We start from the raw sequence: 18963 nt of genomic DNA on the forward strand, positions 1-18963 counted from the left end.
GTAAGGGGGCCGGATCTGTGACATGTGGCTGCCATGAGCCGCCCCGCTAGCCACTGTGAAGCCCACTGTAATTGTGCTGCTAAGTAGTAAGCATCAAACAACGGGCTCGGAGTCCGCCTCTCCCTACTGCTAGTTGCAGCTTTTTCAGCGCAATTCGATGATGGCGTTTGTCTACCCCGGTAAGCTACTCTGACATGGTATTGGGGTCCTGGAAAAAGCATCTTGGGAGGGTGATGGGTACATTTACAAAATAGTAGAGCAACCTGGGTAAGATAAGCCCTTTGGATAGGGTTACATTTACTGTTGTATCTAAGGGAAGATGTTTACGAGCTCCACGTGAGAGTTTAGGGCAGAAAGGGGTCTTCTTGGGGTACCTTCATAGAAATCGGGTGGTTAGTAGTAAAGGAGAGCTCCAAGATAACGAACTGTGTCACCTTTCCAGTTTGTAGGGTCCCTCCGAGTCGCACCTCAAGCAGGGTTCCAGACAAATGCTCCACGGGCGAATGCAGAATAAGTGATGACAAAAACAGACCGTCTCCAGCGTTTGTAAGGGCTGCAGCTCCCCAGACATGGTGTGAGTTTCTTGAAGAAATATGTTTTGTGCATTTTGACATTTAATGTATGAGTAGGCAGAGTAGCGCTTTCTCGCCGCATGCATAGCGCACACATTCAGGGGTAGGAACCTGTTCTTAGCGGATGGGGCCATAGAGTGGGTTGAAGTGTGAGCCTTATCGGGATTACTGGGTGCATCCTGTTGAGCCCCCCCAGCTGTGCTGATGCACCTACCCACCCTCTGCGAATTGAGTGATGCACGCACCTGGCAAACATCCTTGGTGGTGAACAACCACAGCAAGATGAGTGGCCCACCTCAAATGGCTGCACCCCCAAACCGACAAGAGCGTGGAACCAATACTCAATGTTCACGGCCAAACTCGGCTGCATCCTGCAACTGTCCATTGGTAGTCCAGTCTATATTACACCATTTGCTGTCTGCGGCGTCACCAACGTCCCAGGTCGAGAACCGGCTGGAGCCATCCATCATTGTGGAGTCGTCATCTGATGATAAAATGTGTGGACCCTTCTTCCCTTCAGTGATGCTTATGCCATCCACCAGAGACTCCGCTGCCAGGAGGGCCCAACGACAATACTCGAAAACTTGTTCAAATGCAGGAGATTTGGCCACCGGGGACAACAGAGAAGGGTCCCATCTAGCCCGATTGTGTTTCCGCTGTCCCTTTGCCTAGAGGAAGGGGGGAGCCCCCAAGGTTTAGAAGGCACCTCGCTGTGGTGTTGTCAGCCCAGTCCCATGTGTCGCTGTGATATGTGAAGAAGAGGGATTTACCATCTACAAGAATTTTGAGGTGGGCCAGGAACAAAAAAATGATTGGATGCTCAGTTCACGTACAGGCACATGCATCAACGTTTTTTGTTAGCGCAAACGGTGCGATTCGCAAAAATCACCCGCTTGCGCCCGCAAAAAGGGCTATTGCGATGAATCAAGGTGTAAGGGACCTGTAATTTGAGAAATCGCAATTGATTGCGATTTCTTAAATTGCGATTGCATTTAAGGAATCGCAATTTGCGATTCCTTAAATGCAATGCAGTAACCACAATTTTAAAATAGCGATTTCGCTTTTGGGGCCGTAAATTACAGAGCAATTGAACTGGTCGGTAATTTGCTAAAACTTTGAAAAATGCACTAAAGTGCATTTTTCAAAGTTTCACATTGCACACACACATGCCCTTGGGGCATGTGTGTGCGCAACATGGGTGCACATCACAATTCCAGGGGTGCAACAGGGTGTCCTTTTGACCCCCTTGCACCCTTGAAATTGAAAGCGCAATTTGCGAGTTCCTATTGGTACTCGTAAATTACGCATGCAATTTCTCATTCATTCCGATGGGCCTGTAGGCCCATACAAATGAATGGGGAGCCATTCCTTAGTTGCGACTCGCAATTTGCGAGTCGCAATTAAGGAATGTTTAGGAATCGTTATTTTTATAGCGATTACTACATGCATAGGCTTTTGCGAGTCCTTAATTGCGATTCCTCAATAATCGCAATTTAGCACTCGCAAAATAATACCTTGATACATGTGCCCCATAGCCTTTTCTTTACTTGCAAGAAGGAGGCTCGTCGGTGCTGGACTGCTTGAGTGTAGGCCGGAAATAACCTAATCATCCTGTTCTCAAGTTTCAGAGGTCCGGTTAATCTGGCAGCTTTCAGGATGGTGGCTCAGTCTTTAAAGTAGAGGAGCTTGGCTAGTAGGGGGCGTGTCGGCGCTCTGGGGACAGGCAGCTGTGGCAGCACCCTGTGGGCATTTTCCAGCAAGAAGAATATTGTAAAGTCAGATGCAGAGACAAAAGACTCGAACCAGTTCTACATGAAAGTCAGTGAGTCACGGCCCTCAATCCCCTCTGGCAGGCCCAGGATGTGAATGTTACTCCACGGGAATCACCCCTCAGTGTCCTCCCCTCGAGCACACGCACTCGGTCCTGGAGGTCTGTGAGTTGTCAGACATAGGGATCTCTGGCACCTCAGTTGGCGGATCAGTTGCCAGGAGTGTCTGTGTAGGCGCGGCTGATCTCAGGCGGCCCATTGCGAGAACAGCAGCAATGCCGAGTGAGGACCACCTGTGGAAATAAGATGATGGGGATACACAGACGTCTGGCCCGCTCAAGGACGGGACTATCATCCAACTCCACTGCCCCAGGTCTCACAGCAAGGACAGCCCCGGTGCAAGGGTGGCCCCAGGACCGTAGGGTCCCTCAGCGCTGGTTCACTGGAGCAGGGATCTCCACCCTAGTCCAACAGGGCCTCCAAGGGCTGCTGCCTACTAAACATACCAATTACTGTACATGTTTAGGTGTTGGTGCCCACAAAGCCCACCACGCCTATCCAGTTACACAAGCTCCAGGGTGGTAGGCTTAGAGAGAGTCCCAACAGGCTCCCAGCATTCTAATGTGCCCACTGTGGCAGCTTCAGATTGGTTGATAATAGTAGGCAAGGGCCCCCACACAGTTTAACAAATTGTCCTAGGCACCAATAGAAATGCCTCTGCATACAGTTCAAGTAGATAATGGGCCATGATTATCTATATTAATAGAGTCAGGGGAAAAGGGTGGGACAGGATCCCTGCCTGCCGAGAGAGTCAACAATGGGCCACGGCCACCGTGCAGGTGCTTGTCATCACTTACCTCCACCGGCAGCCAGCCCTCAAGTGTGAGTCAAATTTCAATGCAGCCGATGCTAGGAAGGGCCACCAGGCCCCTCCCCTGCCTTCTGCCTCCACACGTGTTGGATGTTCTGTGTAGTTGCAGCCAGGCCACATTTCCCAGATGACTCTGGTGCGTTGTGACTCGAATAAAAGGACTAAGCTTGGTTTGGCACTTCCTTCTAGGCTCCATTCTCATCAAATCTCAGCCAAGCTCTGAAGTGGGGGCCTCTGGCTAGCAGTCCCTTGCCGTCTCAGGAGTCTAGTGCCTCCCAACCAACAGCTCCACTGCCTGCACTGCTCTAGAGGGCACGATCCCTAGGTCAGCACCATCCCCCAGGTGGGGGCCATCCAACTGCATGTGGTACTCAGTGTTAGAAATGGGGGTCAAGGGCTTGCACCTTTTGCACCTTTGTGCAAGTAGGGACCCTTCTTCCTAGTCAGGATAAGGGAGTTACACTCCTAAAATAACCCCTGCTCACCCCCTTGGTAGCTTGGCACGAGCAGTCAGGCTTATCTTAGAGGCAGTATGTAAAGCATTTGCATATAACCAACAGTAATATAGCGTAGCACTACAAAAGGACACCACACCAGTTTAAAAAAAATAGCCAATATTTTTATATACTTTAAGACAAGACCAAAAATGATAAAAATCTACAATACAGTATTAAAAAAAATCTACAGTTGTCAAAATAAGCTTTAGAAATAGTTCCTTGAGGTCGATAGCTCTGTCCGGGGCTATCACGGCGTCATGAACACAGCCACACAGTTCTGGCTGGTCGTGGCTTCGCTGACCAACTACAGTGTCGGGAAGACCAGTAAACAGTACCTGTTAGAAATGCAGGGCCTTGAGGCTCTTGAAGTTACTCGCATTGCAGGTCAAGCCCCTTCCTGTTGGAGTCAGGAGCGCTGGCGTCGGCAGGCATTGGGTGCTGCGGTGCAAAGTGCAGCGGTGTGGTGTGCAGTGCCCTCAGGTCACGGTGCGAGCAGCGGCTCGGTGGCGGTTTTGTCGGTGAGACCAGGGTCATGGTGCGAGATCAAGGCGATGCTCGTCACGGTGCTGGCAGGTCACAGTGCAAGCAGCGGCATCGTCAGCTGATGAGCGGGAATCAATGGTGCCGGCGTCGGTGAGCCAAGACTGCCGTGCAGGATGAGGGCGGTGCATCGTGTGACTTTGCGAGCAGTGTCCTTGAACCACGATGCAAGTCGTGGCATCGGTTTCGGCGGGGAGCGGCGGCATCAGGAAGGCCACGGCATTGTCGTGAAGCGAGGCGTTGAGGAGTGAGGTGCCCACAGGTTGCGGTGCAAGCAACAGCTCGGTGACGGCATCAGTAGGCGTCATCGGTGAGACCAGGGTCGCGGTGCCAAGGCTTCGGCATGAAGCGAGGCGGTGCGGAGTGCCGTACCCACAGGTCGCAGTGCGAGCAGCGGCTCGGTGGCGGCATCAGCAGGTGTCGTCAGTGAGACCTAGGTCGCTGTGCGGTGTTGCAGCGGTGCCCTCTGCGGTGCCGTCAAGACACGGAGTCGGCAGCGGCGTCGTAGACGTCGTCAAGTTGTTTTTCCTCTGTTAAAGCACAAAACACACAGTCCCCAGTGCTGCGGGCAGAAAAGTTTGAAGTCTTTGCTGTTCCTGAGACTTCGTAAACAGGGGGCAAGCTCTACCTCAAGCCTTTGAAGAGACTCACAAATTAGGTTGCAGAAAGTCCAGTCCAGGCCTTTCGCTGCCCAAGACAGAAAGAAGCAGCCACTGCAGGTCAGCCCAGCAAAGCACCCAGCAAAGAGGTCGGTCCTTCTCACAGCTTCTCTGGCTCTTCTTCTTGGCAGTCTTCTTGATCCAGATGAGTTCTAAAGTTCAGGGGTCTGGGCCCCAGTATTTGTATCCAAAAATCCTTTGATCTTTCAGGCAGAGGGTGTCTGTGCCCAGCCAGAGCCCGTTCTGCCTTCTCTGGTGTGATTTCCTGGCAGGAGGTGGAGACGGTTTTGTCAGAGGCAGACCAGGCCCTTTGAGGTGCAAGGAAATCTCCTCCCTCTTCCCCTATCGCAGCCCAGGTCTAATCAGCCCCTTTCTGACCTACCCAGACTATCTGGAGCCACTCCTGCCCCCCAGCATTCTGTCATCCAAAACCCAGACAGGCAATCCACATTCCAGCAGAGGCACACGGGATGACTGAGCAAGAAAATACCTACTTTCTGAAAGTGGTAGTTTCAGACACAGAATTTAAAAATCACCATCACTAAAAGATACATCTTTAGATTCTGAGTTCAGGCATACTAAACTTCATTTCCTTACCTAATTCCCCGGTCCCGTTATGTTCACACAATGTTATAAACAAACTGCCCAATCGGTCTCATGCGGAACAGGTAGCCTTGCAATAGTGAAAAAACGAAATTAGCTGTTATTCACTATCAGGACATGCCACACACACCAGGGCATGTCCTGTCTTTCACATTCACTGTACCCTGCCCAGAGGGGTACCTTGGGCCTGCCTTAGGGGCGCCTGACATGTAATAAAAGGGAAGGTTTCGAGACTGGCCAGTGTGTGCACGGGCCAAGTCAACATGGCAGTTACAACTGCGCGCAGACTCTGCAATGGCAGGTCTGAGGTACCTTTTCCGGGCTACTCACGTGGGTGGCACAATCCGTGCTGCAGGCCCACGAGTAACATTTGATCCACAGGCCCCGGCACACTCGGTGCACTTTACTAGGAAATGACACGTAAATCAAACATCCAATCATGGAAATACCAATCCATAACATATTTTATTACAGGAGCATTTGCTACTTTACCACTGATCAGCAGCGCAAAAAGTGCGCAGAAACGGTACGCCGTCAAAACCGGGAGGTGAGAGAGCAAAAACTCAGGGGAAACACGCCGAAAGACGCCAGGCCTAAGAGTCAGCATCTGTAGGTCCAGCACAGCGGGGCTCCTCCTCAGTCTTCACGGACCCGTCCCTGCCCCCCTCTCACCTGCATATGCGTCGTGAGTCCAGGTGCAGGAGGCGGAGCGGGTTCTGCCACGCTCCTGAGGCAATAGTCGGACGGGGGAGCTATGCCGCTTTGTCCCACCTGGCTCAGGGCACCACAGGCGTTCCACAGCCATCACCCAGCAACTCACCGTCCAGTGCGACGAGTCACCTGCTCAGCCTTGCTGCCCCTCCTTTCTTTGCCGCTTCCCACCGTAAGTGAAACCGTCTCGGAAGTAAGTGGTAAACGTGCTCTGCCATGCTCTGGCTCCCCCACTCACCTCGTCTTCTTGAGCAGCTCAGTTCGCAGGTGGGTGAAGTAGTGCGCGACCAGGCCTCATTGGACCCGGGATCCCAAATGCATGCCACCGATGCGCTCGCCCCTCCGACCTGGAAGGGCCCCTCCGACAGTGCAGGGGAGGGGACAAGGGCGTCCCACCTTCAAGGATGCTGGAAGCAGCTGGATTAACTGCAATTAGTTTGTACGGATTTGAGGGCTTGTGGTGCGGAACTCTAACAAAGAGCGACTGCCATCTTGGCCTGTGAAGCCACCCCCCAAGACAGCCGAGAATGAAATCTTGCTGGTGTTAGGCTTCAAACAATTGTGTTGTATTCAGGTTTTAACATATCGCATGCAAGAGCACAAGTTGATTTGGGTATTGCCGGCATATCAAATTTGTTGAATCCAAAAGATTTTCATCTTTCCACTAAGGACGATAGGTAAATGATGGTGAGGACTTACTGAAGAGCCCTGAGGTACCCCACAGTCAGGCTCGGAGGCTAGAGACTGGCACAGAGGTAGGTAACTGTTAGACCTGGCACCATTGGCGTGAGGCTCTCATCCATTTTTTCAATGTGCCTCCTCTGTTTTTACTGGTGATAGATGCTCTGGGCGCTGCGCCACTGCCATTCAGTGCCGCAGCGCGGATGATCCCTGTGTAAAGATGACATGTGAATTGGTACATCCATGATTGGCTTATTTGGTTTACCTGTTAGTCCCTAGTAATGTGGCCTGTGTGTGCCCAGGGCTGGTAAACCAAATGCTGCTGGTGGGCCTGCAGCGCTGGGTTGCCCCACCCACAGAAGCAGCTTGTAAAGTGTGTCTCAGACCTGCCACTGCAGTGTCTGTGTGCAGTCTAGAACTACCATCTTGTCTGTGAAGTGCACCCACTTCCCAGCCCCTGAACCTTCCCTTGGCATCATGTAAGCCACCCTTATGGTAAGGTGCATTGTATGTGTAATGTAGGACATGCTCGGATGTGTGTAGCATATCCTGGTAGTGAATTACACCCAATTTCGTTTTTCACTACTGTAAGGCTACCTGTTCTCCATAGGCCAGAATGGGAGGTTTGGCTATTACATTTTATAGTCCTAACTGACCCATAGAACATGGCCGGAATCCCCACCTCCGGGCCGGAAGCTCCGCCTCCGGCTCGGAAGCCCCGCCTCTGGGCCGGAAGCTCCGCCTCCGGGCCAGAAGCTCCGCACTGACGTAAAGTTAGTAGTCTTAAATCCATTCTGTGAATAGCAAAAGTAGTAAGTTTATTCTGTGAATCGCAAAAGTAGTAAGTTCATTCTGTGAATACCAGAAGTAGTAAGTGCATTCTGTGAATACCAAAATGGTACTAAGTTTAGGATTTTGTCTTAAGTTTGTTCTGTGAATCGGGCCCTAAACGTTTCCTCATTCACTTTAGTGGCATGCTGTCAATATGTGGGCTTCACTCCTGCAAGGCACTAGAAGGAAGAGATTTTGCTTTACCTCTGGGATGGATGATGTTTTTTTTAATTAAAAGGGAAGAATCTCTTTATTAGCAGAATTTAGGGGCATATCAGCAACAACCGGCGATAATTATCGCTAAGCGCACTTAGCGCTAGGATAGTTATCGCCAGCTAGCTTGGATTTTTATCGCTGAGATAGCGTGCTATTAGCAACACTTATCTCAAAAGCGATAAAATTCCTAGCGCTAACTGCCAAATGTGTGGTTATCGCTGGAAACCCAGCAATAATCCCACGCAATGTGGCGTTAGCTTGCTGATAGGACCTCACATACTTAGCCATGATATCCACCTTCCATAGGATATCATGGCTAAGTCAGTTTCAAAGCAGGCGTGAGGAAAGTAGCGATAACAGAGGTTATCGCTACTTTTCCTGTCACTATGCTGCTTTGCGTGAAGCTTGATAATTGGAGAAATGTCGCTTAACGACATTTCTCCGGTTATCCTGGGGAGGAACGCCCACTTTGCATCTCATTAGAGATGCAAAGATGGGTGTTAAGGGAAATGGAGATAAGGCAAGGTTTCACGCGATAGCGTGACCTTGCAGATAAGGCGATAAAATTATCGCCGCTTTTCGTCCGAAAACAGAAGCAAAAGCGGTGATAATTTTTTAGCCCGTGCTTGCTGATATGCCCCTTAGTTTTTTCCATTCGTAATCAAATAACATGTAGCGCAAGAAAGTACACCTTTGTGAGTATCATTGGCCAGACTCAAATTAAAAAGCATTTGCGTTGAATTGAAATAGAATCTCAAGCAGACCACAGAAAGTCATCGCACAGCATTTTGGGACACAATTATGATAATTAGAGAAACTAAAATGCTAGAAAATGCGTATATAGTCTTCCAACTCGCATAATATCTGATCATGGTCCGGAACACAAACCAACGACAAACGCTGATTAACGCCCTACTCTGGAGGACAATGGTAAATTCAGAGACATGACCTCAGTGCAATAATAATCTTACCACAATCAGGACAAGTAGTTTTAATCCTAAATGTAGGTAGTTTCTTGGCCATAAATTCTGTATCGCATTCAGCCACATGTTTTCCAAATTCAGGGGCACCTGGGATCCTCCAGCTTTGTGCTGGGTGTGACCTTTGTGGTTTTCTGTGCTTACTCAACAGTGTCATTGTTAACTGTGCAGCAGAACTGAGGCAGCTCAGTGATGTCTTCGCCTTTAAATAAGGACTTCAATGATCAGAAATGTCCTTGCACAGACCAAAATACAAACTCGGAGATGCCAGGATCTAACAGCCGTATGATCCAGAGGTGGAGACTTAGAGAAACCACCTCTATATTACCCCACACGTGTGTGGCAGGAAAAGAGGCGCTCACTGGGAAAACAGCACAACTCCACAAAACCCAACTCACTCTTAGGGAACTGCAGAGGACAGTGGAGAGAGCAGCCAGGTATACAACAGTGAGGCAAAGGTCCCCATGAAACCAGGGGATGGGGATGGAAGGAAAGGGGGGGCAAGGGGTGAGGACACAATGATGAGGCCATACATTATGACAGAATTACGGCTTTTTCCTGTTCAACTCGTCTCTGCTGAACCCGGAGTACAGGGGGTGAAGCACATTACATAAAGATGCACAGCCGAGTCCCATCCCGCAGGCGACTAACATAGAGGGACGGCATCATTCGCAGGTTGTAGTCGAACTTCGATATTCAGACATTCAGGGGCCAGGAGTAAGGCCATCGGGGTCAGCGTGGGGTGTACAGCAGATGAGCCTCTTCCCAGTGTAAGTGAGGGGGGTAGTGCGTTTTTGTCAGAGGTAAGCCAGCCGGGGCTCCGGATGTCTATGAGCCGAGACTTGGGAGGCATGAGATCCCAAACTGTGGAAAGTTGCTCTTCAGAATGGGATGCATCCAGCAGCAAGGCATCGGCCGTAGGTGCAGGGCGGGGCCGCACTCCCCATAGCGGGCATCGGGCATTTGCCTGGGAGGCTGAAAGGATGGGGGCGGTTTTGGAGCAGTGTGGGCCGGATTTGCAACGATGCTGCAATTTCGACCCCCAGAAACAAAAGCAGCAGTGCTGGGGGCTGGTTTAGTTAACCAGATGGAGGCGAGAATGACTTTGGGTATCTGTGGAGTCTACCAGCCAGGACAACATAGGGGCATATCAACAACAACTGGCGATAATTATCGCTCAGCGCTCTTAGCGTGAGGATAATTATCGCCGGCTAGCGTGAATTTTTATCGCTGAGATAGCGTGCTATTAGCAACGCTTATCTCAATAGCGATAAAAATCTACACGCTAACAGGCTAACGTGAGATTATCGCTGGAAACCCAGCGATAATCACACGTTAGCTTGTTGATAGGGACAGGCAAACTTAGCCATGATATCCTCCTTCCATAGGATATCATGGCTAAGTCTGAAAATTAGCAGACGTAAAAAAGCAGCGTTAACCGCGGTTAGCGCTGCTTTTTTTGTCTCTAACAGGGTTAGCGACATTCTTGATAATAGGAGAAATGTCGCTTAGCGACATTTCTCCTATTATTTTACTCTGGAACGCCCCCTTTGCATCTCATTAGAGATGCAAGGGGAAGCGTAGAGTAAAAGGGTGCTAACATGCAAATTTGCGTGTTAGCACCCTGTTGTTGATAGGGTGCTAGTTTTATCTCTGCTTTTTTGGCTTTTAAAGCCAAAAAAGCAGAGATAAAGCCCTTGTTGATATGCCCCATAGTGTCCTTGTGGATTGCAAACATCTTGCGTTAGGTGCCAGAGTAGCCCCTTGTGCAGGAGTGTGGCAGTGCCTCCTTCATAATTAGATTACAGAGATACATGTGTTTCCGAGCACCATCATGCTCGTTGGCGGGGGAGCCGTTGACTGGATGAGGTGGAGTTCTTGAAGGAAGCATATGTGTATACAGTGCTTTTTAATATAGGCATGGGTCAGTCTGGCCTTCCCCTGGTCGTTCAGCCCTTGACCGTTCCTGGTCAGACATCAAGTCGTGGTTAGCAAACTGATGGGGCAGTGAGTACCGTGCAGTGTTGGGTGCGTTCCTCACCAGCCCTATCATGCTCATGGGATAGCCACATGCGGGGCCTTCATCGAGTAAGCAGTGGGTCATTGTGTGTCAAGGAAAAACCAGGTGACGAAAAAAACATAACAAACAACCCATATAAACCAACCACCCCCACCCACCTAAACCCAGTAACATGGTTGAGCATATCCTACCCACCCAACACTCTTCCCACAACCCAACAAGAGTATGACACAATGGCAACAAGAGGAACCCAAAAGAGAAGGACAAACCCCTTGGGACATTCACAGAAGAGGATCTCTTGAAACTGTTCTTCTTAATGTCAACCCAAACAATCAAAAAAACTAAAATAGAACATTCCTATTCCATTATCAAAGAAACTATCTGACCTCTTCCAATCCCAGACAAAAACCTCAGGAATAGAATCCAGGGTTCACACACATCCCTCTCAGGTAACACAAATATTAAAATAGAATGTACCTCCAATATGGTCCTGTGGCGCAAACAAAGTCATTCTATGCACCAAGGTTTGGGCTCTTGTAAGACACCTACAACCTTTCCTGATGTAAGTAACTTGGATTTTTACAAATTCCTAAAATTGAAGGTTACTTTAAACAAAAACAGGAAAACACACACATCTGTCCTCATTAATATATTTTAAGTTTCAAAAGTGAAAATAACAGGAGGAAAGGCAAAAATACAGGGGAAACCCAAGCCCGTGGTGACAAGTCTGTTAAAGAAAGCCATATTCCCAGCTTTCATTTTGCTGCAGCTCATAAGGTTTTATGCTTGAGAAGGCCCCACACTGCCATAGCTGCTTAGCTGTCTGGTGGTCAGGCTGCACTCGGGCAGCAGCCTTGAGGGGTGTTAGAACAGAGTTCAGGTTAATGACAGGTACCTCTTTAGCAGGGAGGTAGGGCAGTGGCTTAGCAGGTGTAAGAGGGGAAAGGGACAGAACATGGGTCTTCTGCAAGGTATCTCTCGGCCTCACAGTGTGGTGTCAGCCTGTCCACACATGTGGTCCTGTCAGACTGTACATTAGGTGTCCAGACATGTGCTTGTATATTTGGGCATTAATCAGCCGTAACAGTAGCTTACACCAACATGTGGTGTTCTAAGCCGCAGGGCCATGTTTACAATATGGGAAAGGATCTTAGGATGGTATAAGATGCACGAATGGTTCCCATGGAGCGGCTATGTGTGACTATTTCGGAACTTCTGTGTGTGTACACTTGTGTACCAGTTTGAGGTCATTCACTAGGAATATTGGGCATTATTGCCAAGCAAAGTGCAGCCCTTGATGTATAAGGGACATATGTATGAACACATTTTCCCAAGGGCACAGAATGGGTAAAACCCTTTGATACATCTGGCCCTAAGTGATTTAGGCACCATGTTGGGTTCTGGTATGCTTCATGCTTCCGGTAGAGTTGCTGCTTTCATCTACTTTATGTAAAACATGGTGAAAGCTGAATTATGTGTTAAGACTTTCCTTAAATCTCAGCGCTAACACACATCCGGTGATTGGATGCGGTGTTAAATGCCTCAGTAAGAGCAGAGCATGACGAAAGTGCTTTGGTTTTCTAACTTGAAGTGTTATCCAGGTTTTTGAGGGAATGGTGTCGTTCTAGGCATGCAGTGCGAAGGAGGCTCCACACATGCATAGGTTTTTGAGGGAATGGTGTCATTCTAGGCATGCAGTGTTAAGGAGGCTCCACACATGCGTAGGTTTTTGAGGGAATGGTGTCGTTCTAGGCACGCAGTGTTAAGGAGGTTCCACACATGCATAGATTTTTGAGGGAATGGTGTCGTTCTAGGCATGCAGTGTTAAGGAGCCTCCACACATGCGTAGATTTTAGGTTTTTGAGGGAATCGTGTCGTTCTAGGCATGCAGTGCTAAGGAGCCTCCACACATGCGTAGGTTTTTGAGGGAATGGTGTCGTTCTAGGCATGCAGTGCGAAGGAGGCTCCACACATGCGTAGGTTTTTGAGGGAATGGTGTGGTTCTAGGCATGCAGTGCTAAGGAGCCTCCACACATGCGTAGGTTTTTGAGAGGATGGTGTTGTTCTAGGCATGCAATGTTAAGGACACTCCACACATGCATAGGTTTTTGAGGGAATGGTGTCGTTCTAGGCATGCAGTGCGAAGGAGGCTCCACACATGCGTAGGTTTTTGAGGGAATGGTGTCGTTCTAGGCATGCAGTGCGAAGGAGGCTCCATGCATGCGTAGGTTTTTGAGGGAATGGTGTCGTTCTAGGCATGCAGTGCCAAGGAGCCTCCACACATGCGTAGGTTTTTGACGGAATGGTGTCGTTCTAGGCATGCAGTGCTAAGGAGGCTCCACACATGCGTAGGTTTTTGAGGGAATGGTGTCGTTCTAGGCATGCAGTGCGAAGGAGGCTCCACACATGCGTAGGTTTTTGAGGGAATGGTGTCGTTCTAGGCATGCAGTGCTAAGGAGGCTCCACACATGCGTAGGTTTTTGAGGGAATGGTGTCGTTCTAGGCATGCAGTGCTAAGGAGGCTCCACACATGCGTAGGTTTTTGAGGGAATGGTGTCGTTCTAGGCATGCAGTGCTAAGGAGGCTCCACACATGTGTAGGTTTTTGAGGGAATGGTGTCGTTCTAGGCATGCAGTGCCAAGGAACCTCTACACATGCGTAGGTTTTTGAGGGAATGGTGTTGTTCTAGGCATGCAGTGCTAAGGAGCCTCCACACATGCGTAGATTTTAGGTTTTTGAGGGAATCGTGTCGTTCTAGGCATGCAGTGCTAAGGAGCCTCCACACATGCGTAGGTTTTTGAGGGAATGGTGTCGTTCTAGGCATGCAGTGCTAAGGAGGCTCCACACATGCGTAGGTTTTTGAGGGAATGGTGTCGTTCTAGGCATGCAGTGCTAAGGAGGCTCCACGCATGCGTAGGTTTTTGAGGGAATGGTGTCATTCTAGGTATGCAGTGCAAAGGAGCCTCCACACATGCGTAGGTTTTTGAGGGAATGGTGTTGTTCTAGGCATGCAGTGCTAAGGAGGCTCCACACATGCGTAGGTTTTTGAGGGAATGGTGTCATTCTAGGCATGCAGTGCAAAGGAGCCTCCACACATGCGTAGGTTTTTGAGGGAATGGTGTCATTCTAGGCATGCAGTGCTAAGGAGGCTCCACACATGCGTAGGTTTTTGAGGGAATGGTGTCGTTCTAGGCACGCAGTGTTAAGGAGGCTCCACACATGCGTAGGTTTTTGAGGGAATGGTGTCGTTCTAGGCATGCAGTGTTAAGGAGGCTCCACACATGCATAGGTTTTTGAGGGAATGGTGTCGTTCTAGGCATGCAGTGCGAAGGAGGCTCCACGCATGCGTAGGTTTTTGAGGGAATGGTGTCGTTCTAGGCACGCAGTGTTAAGGAGGCTCCACACATGCGTAGGTTTTAGGTTTTTGAGGGAATCGTGTCGTTCTAGGCATGCAGTGCTAAGGAGGCTCCACGCATGCGTAGGTTTTTGAGGGAATGGTGTCGTTCTAGGCATGCAGTGCTAAGGAGGCTCCACGCATGCGTAGGTTTTTGAGGGAATGGTGTGGTTCTAGGCATGCAGTGCTAAGGAGGCTCCACGCATGCGTAGGTTTTTGAGGGAATGTTGTGGTTCTAGGCATGCAGTGCTAAGGAGGCTCCAGACATGCGTAGGTTTTTGAGGGAATGGTGTCGTTCTAGGCATGCAGTGCGAAGGTGGCTGCATGCATGCGTAGGTTTTTGAGGGAATGGTGTCGTTCTAGGCATGCAGTGCCAAGGAGCCTCCACACATGCGTAGGGTTTTGAGGGAATTGTGTCGTTCTAGGCATGCAGTGCTAAGGAGGCTCCACACATGCGTAGGTTTTTGAGGGAATGGTGTGGTTCTAGGCATGTAGTGCTAAGGAGGCTCCAGACATGCGTAGGTTTTTGAGGGAATGGTGTCGTTCTAGGCATGCAGTGCTAAGGAGGCACCACACATGCGTAGGTTTTTGAGGGAATGGTGTCGTTCTACGAATAGAGTGCTAAGGAGGCTCCACATATGCGTAGGTTTTTGAGGGAATGGTGTCGTTCAGGCATGCAGTGCTAAGGAGGTTCCACGCATGCGTAGGTTTTTGAGGGAATGGTGTCGTTCTAGGCATGCAGTGCCAAGGAGGCTTGTCTCAGGCTGTGAGCATGATCGCCTGCAATGGAATGGCTGTTTTGCTTTACCTTAAACCATGGCAATTGTGCTGAGTGTATGGCGTGTATCTACACACAGGCCGGTTGTAAAAAGTGGTTGCAATTTGCACACCAACCTTTTGTGACCCATCTTTAATTTTGCAATGTCACCTAAATACGAAAAGGTCGCATTGCAATGTTTCCATTCGTAAAGGGTCGCAATGAATATTAATTAGGCAGGTCAGAATGTGCGGCCCTAGTGATTGGCCGCAAACACAGGGATGCTGACCCGGAAGCAGCAGCACACCTCCACCCCTCTGTTGCATTCCCACTGACGGTTCTCTGATCTTCTATCACCTTGATGTCATGCACCATGCCAACCAGTCTTCTGTTATGGTGTTGATTGATTCAGAGTAAGGATGTATGGGGAATGGTGATCCTGGGGCAATAATATTCCAGGTGGGATTCTTGCTCATGCAGAAAAAAGACTTGTAGAAATGGAGATTTTTCACCAGAAAGGAGAACTGACACCTTTTTTAACTCTATGACACAAGTACTAGATTTGAGTTGATTTGTATGGAGACTGTAGCACCTTAAGTAATTGCAATTTAATGACGGTTGTCACTGGTAGCCTGGTGGGCAAAGCGTTCCACGGATGGGCAGAGCGGAGCAATGGTGACAACCGAGGCCTTTCTGTTACATCCTCAACACCAGGCCGCCCATAGCCCGTTGACTGATATCAAGAAGAAGCTGTCAGCATCTATGGCCCTGAATGATCATCAGACTCATTTCTTATCTGCCTGAAATGACACATTTGCTCTAGATTGGCGCCCCCTTCTGGTTTCCTGCACATTAAGTATCATATCCCAAGCTCAGGTACTCACCACGCTGCTGTGCGGCAAGGATGCTGTCCTTTGTCGATCCCTGTACAGAGGACTGACATGGCCGGTCATGTTCTGCCAAAAACCATGGAAGTCAAAGGTCTGGACATTGATGAAGTCCAGGTCTCTGTGGAGACATAAAAGAGAAATGTTTGATATTGTTGCATCCACTGAAACACGTGATAAAACACATGGAGACTAGAAATGTGATACTGCTGTTCTGGGATTGGCTGTTTGAATCACCTGAGTGCCAGCAAGATGACATACGATGGTCAGCATCGACTCAAATCTCTGCACTGCCCCCTGTCCAATGTCATATGTTGAGGGTTCCTCACACCTGCATCACTTCCATCTGTGTTCTTGCCTCCCTGCAGCCTTTCTCTGTCACTGCTCACTGGATGCTTTGACCTACACGTGATGGTGTCACTCCTCAGCAGGATTGATGGAGCGCTTTGCATGAGCACCAGTTACATTACACAATGAAACATTCATTCGTTTTTGCTTTTTAGGCATGGGGAGATGAAGTAATATGCTCAGGATCACAGGATGCTGAGCCAACGCCGACACTCTAGCCTCGTTCCCCAGTTCCAACAGCCGACAGCTCTGGCTGTGACGGCACATTACAGAGCCTTACTTTATAATTATTTTAAAGGGTTTTATAACTCTTAGACTTGCTCAAAGGACAGCTAAGATTAAGGATTGCAAGGGGGGTTCAGAAGGTAAAGGCTGTAGAGAAAAGCACAAGCAAGACCAGTCCTCCTAAGAGCCTATAGGAACAGAGTTAGACATTGATTCACTGAGAGGCAGAACACAGTACAAAGGGGATTGCATAGCATGCAGAGAAATCAATGGTGGAATATCAAGTAAAGAGAGTTCGTGTAGGAACAAAGTCCAGGAAGGTGCAGGTCGAGGTGTCAAGGGATGGGAGTTTACCTTCAGTGGGCATCGAGCCAGGGGCTGGATCTCAGTACAGCCCCACAGGTGGGGCCAGGATTAGGGCTGGCCCTTATCGGGTTTGTGAGACGCAGGGTTGAGAGCTCTGCAGTTTCAAGTCAGAACCTGCTCTTCGTCAGAAGACGCGTCCACCAATGGAGGAGCCTGCCACAAAGGTGGCCCGCATCATCTGATCTTTGCAGTGGGCCTTGCTAGACAGGCGGGCAATGGATGGCTTGACTTCCCAGTTCTGGGATCGCCTTCTTCTCGTCCAATATTCCAGCAGTGGACATTGAAATGGGTTTTACCTTCCATCGCAGACGGGTATTCCTCAAGGTAGGCAGACTCCTCTCTCCAGCAGTGGTGCGCGCAGGTAAGTCCAGGCAGGATACGGCATTGCAGAGGTGCACACCTTTGTGTGTTAAAAGTTCTTGCTAGAAAATGTTGAAAGGCCGGTGATAATTCCAACCCTGCGATCAGCACGTCTCATAAATCATAAAACGGGTATACATCGGTTAGCTTGGCTGTCCAAAGAAACGAGAAATAGTGTCGCTAGTAAAGAATGGATCATAATCCAGCAAGTAATGTATTCAAAAGATATGAGGTCAATGTAACGAAGTTAACGAGGAGGCAAACACGAGTATGTGTTTGTTGCGTCGTTTTGAAAGAACGAATAATCGTGCGTCCTGGCGGCACCCGTGCTGCCTAAAGTGTGTCTTTTATGATTTATGAGACGTGCTGATCGCCGGGTTGGAATTATCACCGGCGTTTCGATTACCTCACACTTTCGAGACCCGACAGACCCGTACTGCTTATACCTTTTTCTTCTACTTTCCAATTTGTGTACCCAGCCGGGTTGGAATTATCACCCGCTTTGGGCCTCTACCACGTCCAAGCTACTTTCCTCAGCCCTGAAGAGTCATGGGATTATCTTTCCCTGATGAAACACGTGTCGGCTGGTTGCGCTTCTCAAAGGAATAAAGAACATCTATTTTCACTGAAGAGTTTTGTGTATTTTGCTGTCTCTACTGTAGTATTTACTGGCTTTAACTCTCATGTGTGCACAGGATTATATTGAACCACACATTGGTGTCCATCTTTCTGGACACTGATTTGTCTCAAGATCCGGGCATGGATACTGGGAGGACTCCGACATAGTGGGTTGTGTTGGCTATGTGGTCATTGTTTGCACCGCAGCTGGATGACATCTTCATGATATAATGTCACAGGATGTGTGAATGATCTCAATCCAACTCTCTTGTTCTCACCCTTTATCTGACCCCCTCTCCCCAACTCACCCGACCCGGAATCATATTTGGGCAGAAGAGACACAGCTCAGATGCCTGACCTGGATTTTGAAGGTGTGAGGCCCTTGTGCATCATCACACCAGATCTTGGCCATGCTGGTGGAGCTTACCTGGAGATAGCACTGATCTCGTAACCTGCGATGATGGTTCCTCTCTCTGAAGGCACAGCGGCGGTGATCAGCAGCCGCTCTCTCCCAGTCCGCACAGCTTCGTCATGAAACTCTCTTGACAATTCCTGAAAGGAGCCAGATGTAAAGAAAATGTGTCTTTGGACTTCTAATTTGTCATCACACTTCTGTAGCTCACGGTATTCACTCTGCATGTGAACCTTCAACCATCACATAAAACACAACGACGTTGTAGATACATGCTCGTATTTAGACGCCCACATAACAACATGACCTGAAATGGAGGTAGGTGCCCATCGCCTGGACTTTTGCTTGAGCCTATGGGGCAGATTTACAATCCCTGGCGCATCCCTGCAAATCAGCAGGGATGCGCCAGGGAAGATGTGTCACACAAGTTTGCCCTTGCGCCACGGCAGATGCGCCGCATTTACAATGCGGTGCATCGTGGCGCAAGGACAAGCAGATGCGTGACGCATCTGCCGGCGTAAGATTGGCGCAGTGCTGAAGTTGTGTCGCAAGCGCGATGCAACTCCAGCACTGTTCCAACCTGCCCTATCCCTAACATGGTGCGACATGCCTTACGCCTGCTTGAAGTAGGTGTAAGGATTTGACG

General features: G+C 49.3%; 1 protein-coding gene across 2 annotated transcripts in view; it reads right to left on the reverse strand.

Annotated features, from left to right (window-relative positions):
- LOC146813618 (chitotriosidase-1-like) overlaps window positions 1–18963 on the reverse strand; it is a 256567-nt gene that overhangs the window by 47029 nt on the left and 190575 nt on the right. For both annotated transcript variants that reach the window (XM_085610097.1, XM_085610096.1), the window contains exons 6-7: window positions 18333–18457; window positions 15986–16109 (exon numbers count right to left, since the gene is read on the reverse strand). In XM_085610097.1, coding sequence (XP_085466223.1) covers window positions 15986–16109; window positions 18333–18457 — 249 coding nt within the window. The remainder of the gene's footprint in view (window positions 1–15985; window positions 16110–18332; window positions 18458–18963) is intronic.

The sequence above is a fragment of the Triturus cristatus genome, chromosome 6, assembly GCF_964204655.1.
Source record: "Triturus cristatus chromosome 6, aTriCri1.1, whole genome shotgun sequence".
In the NCBI taxonomy this organism is placed as follows: Eukaryota; Metazoa; Chordata; class Amphibia; order Caudata; family Salamandridae; genus Triturus; species Triturus cristatus.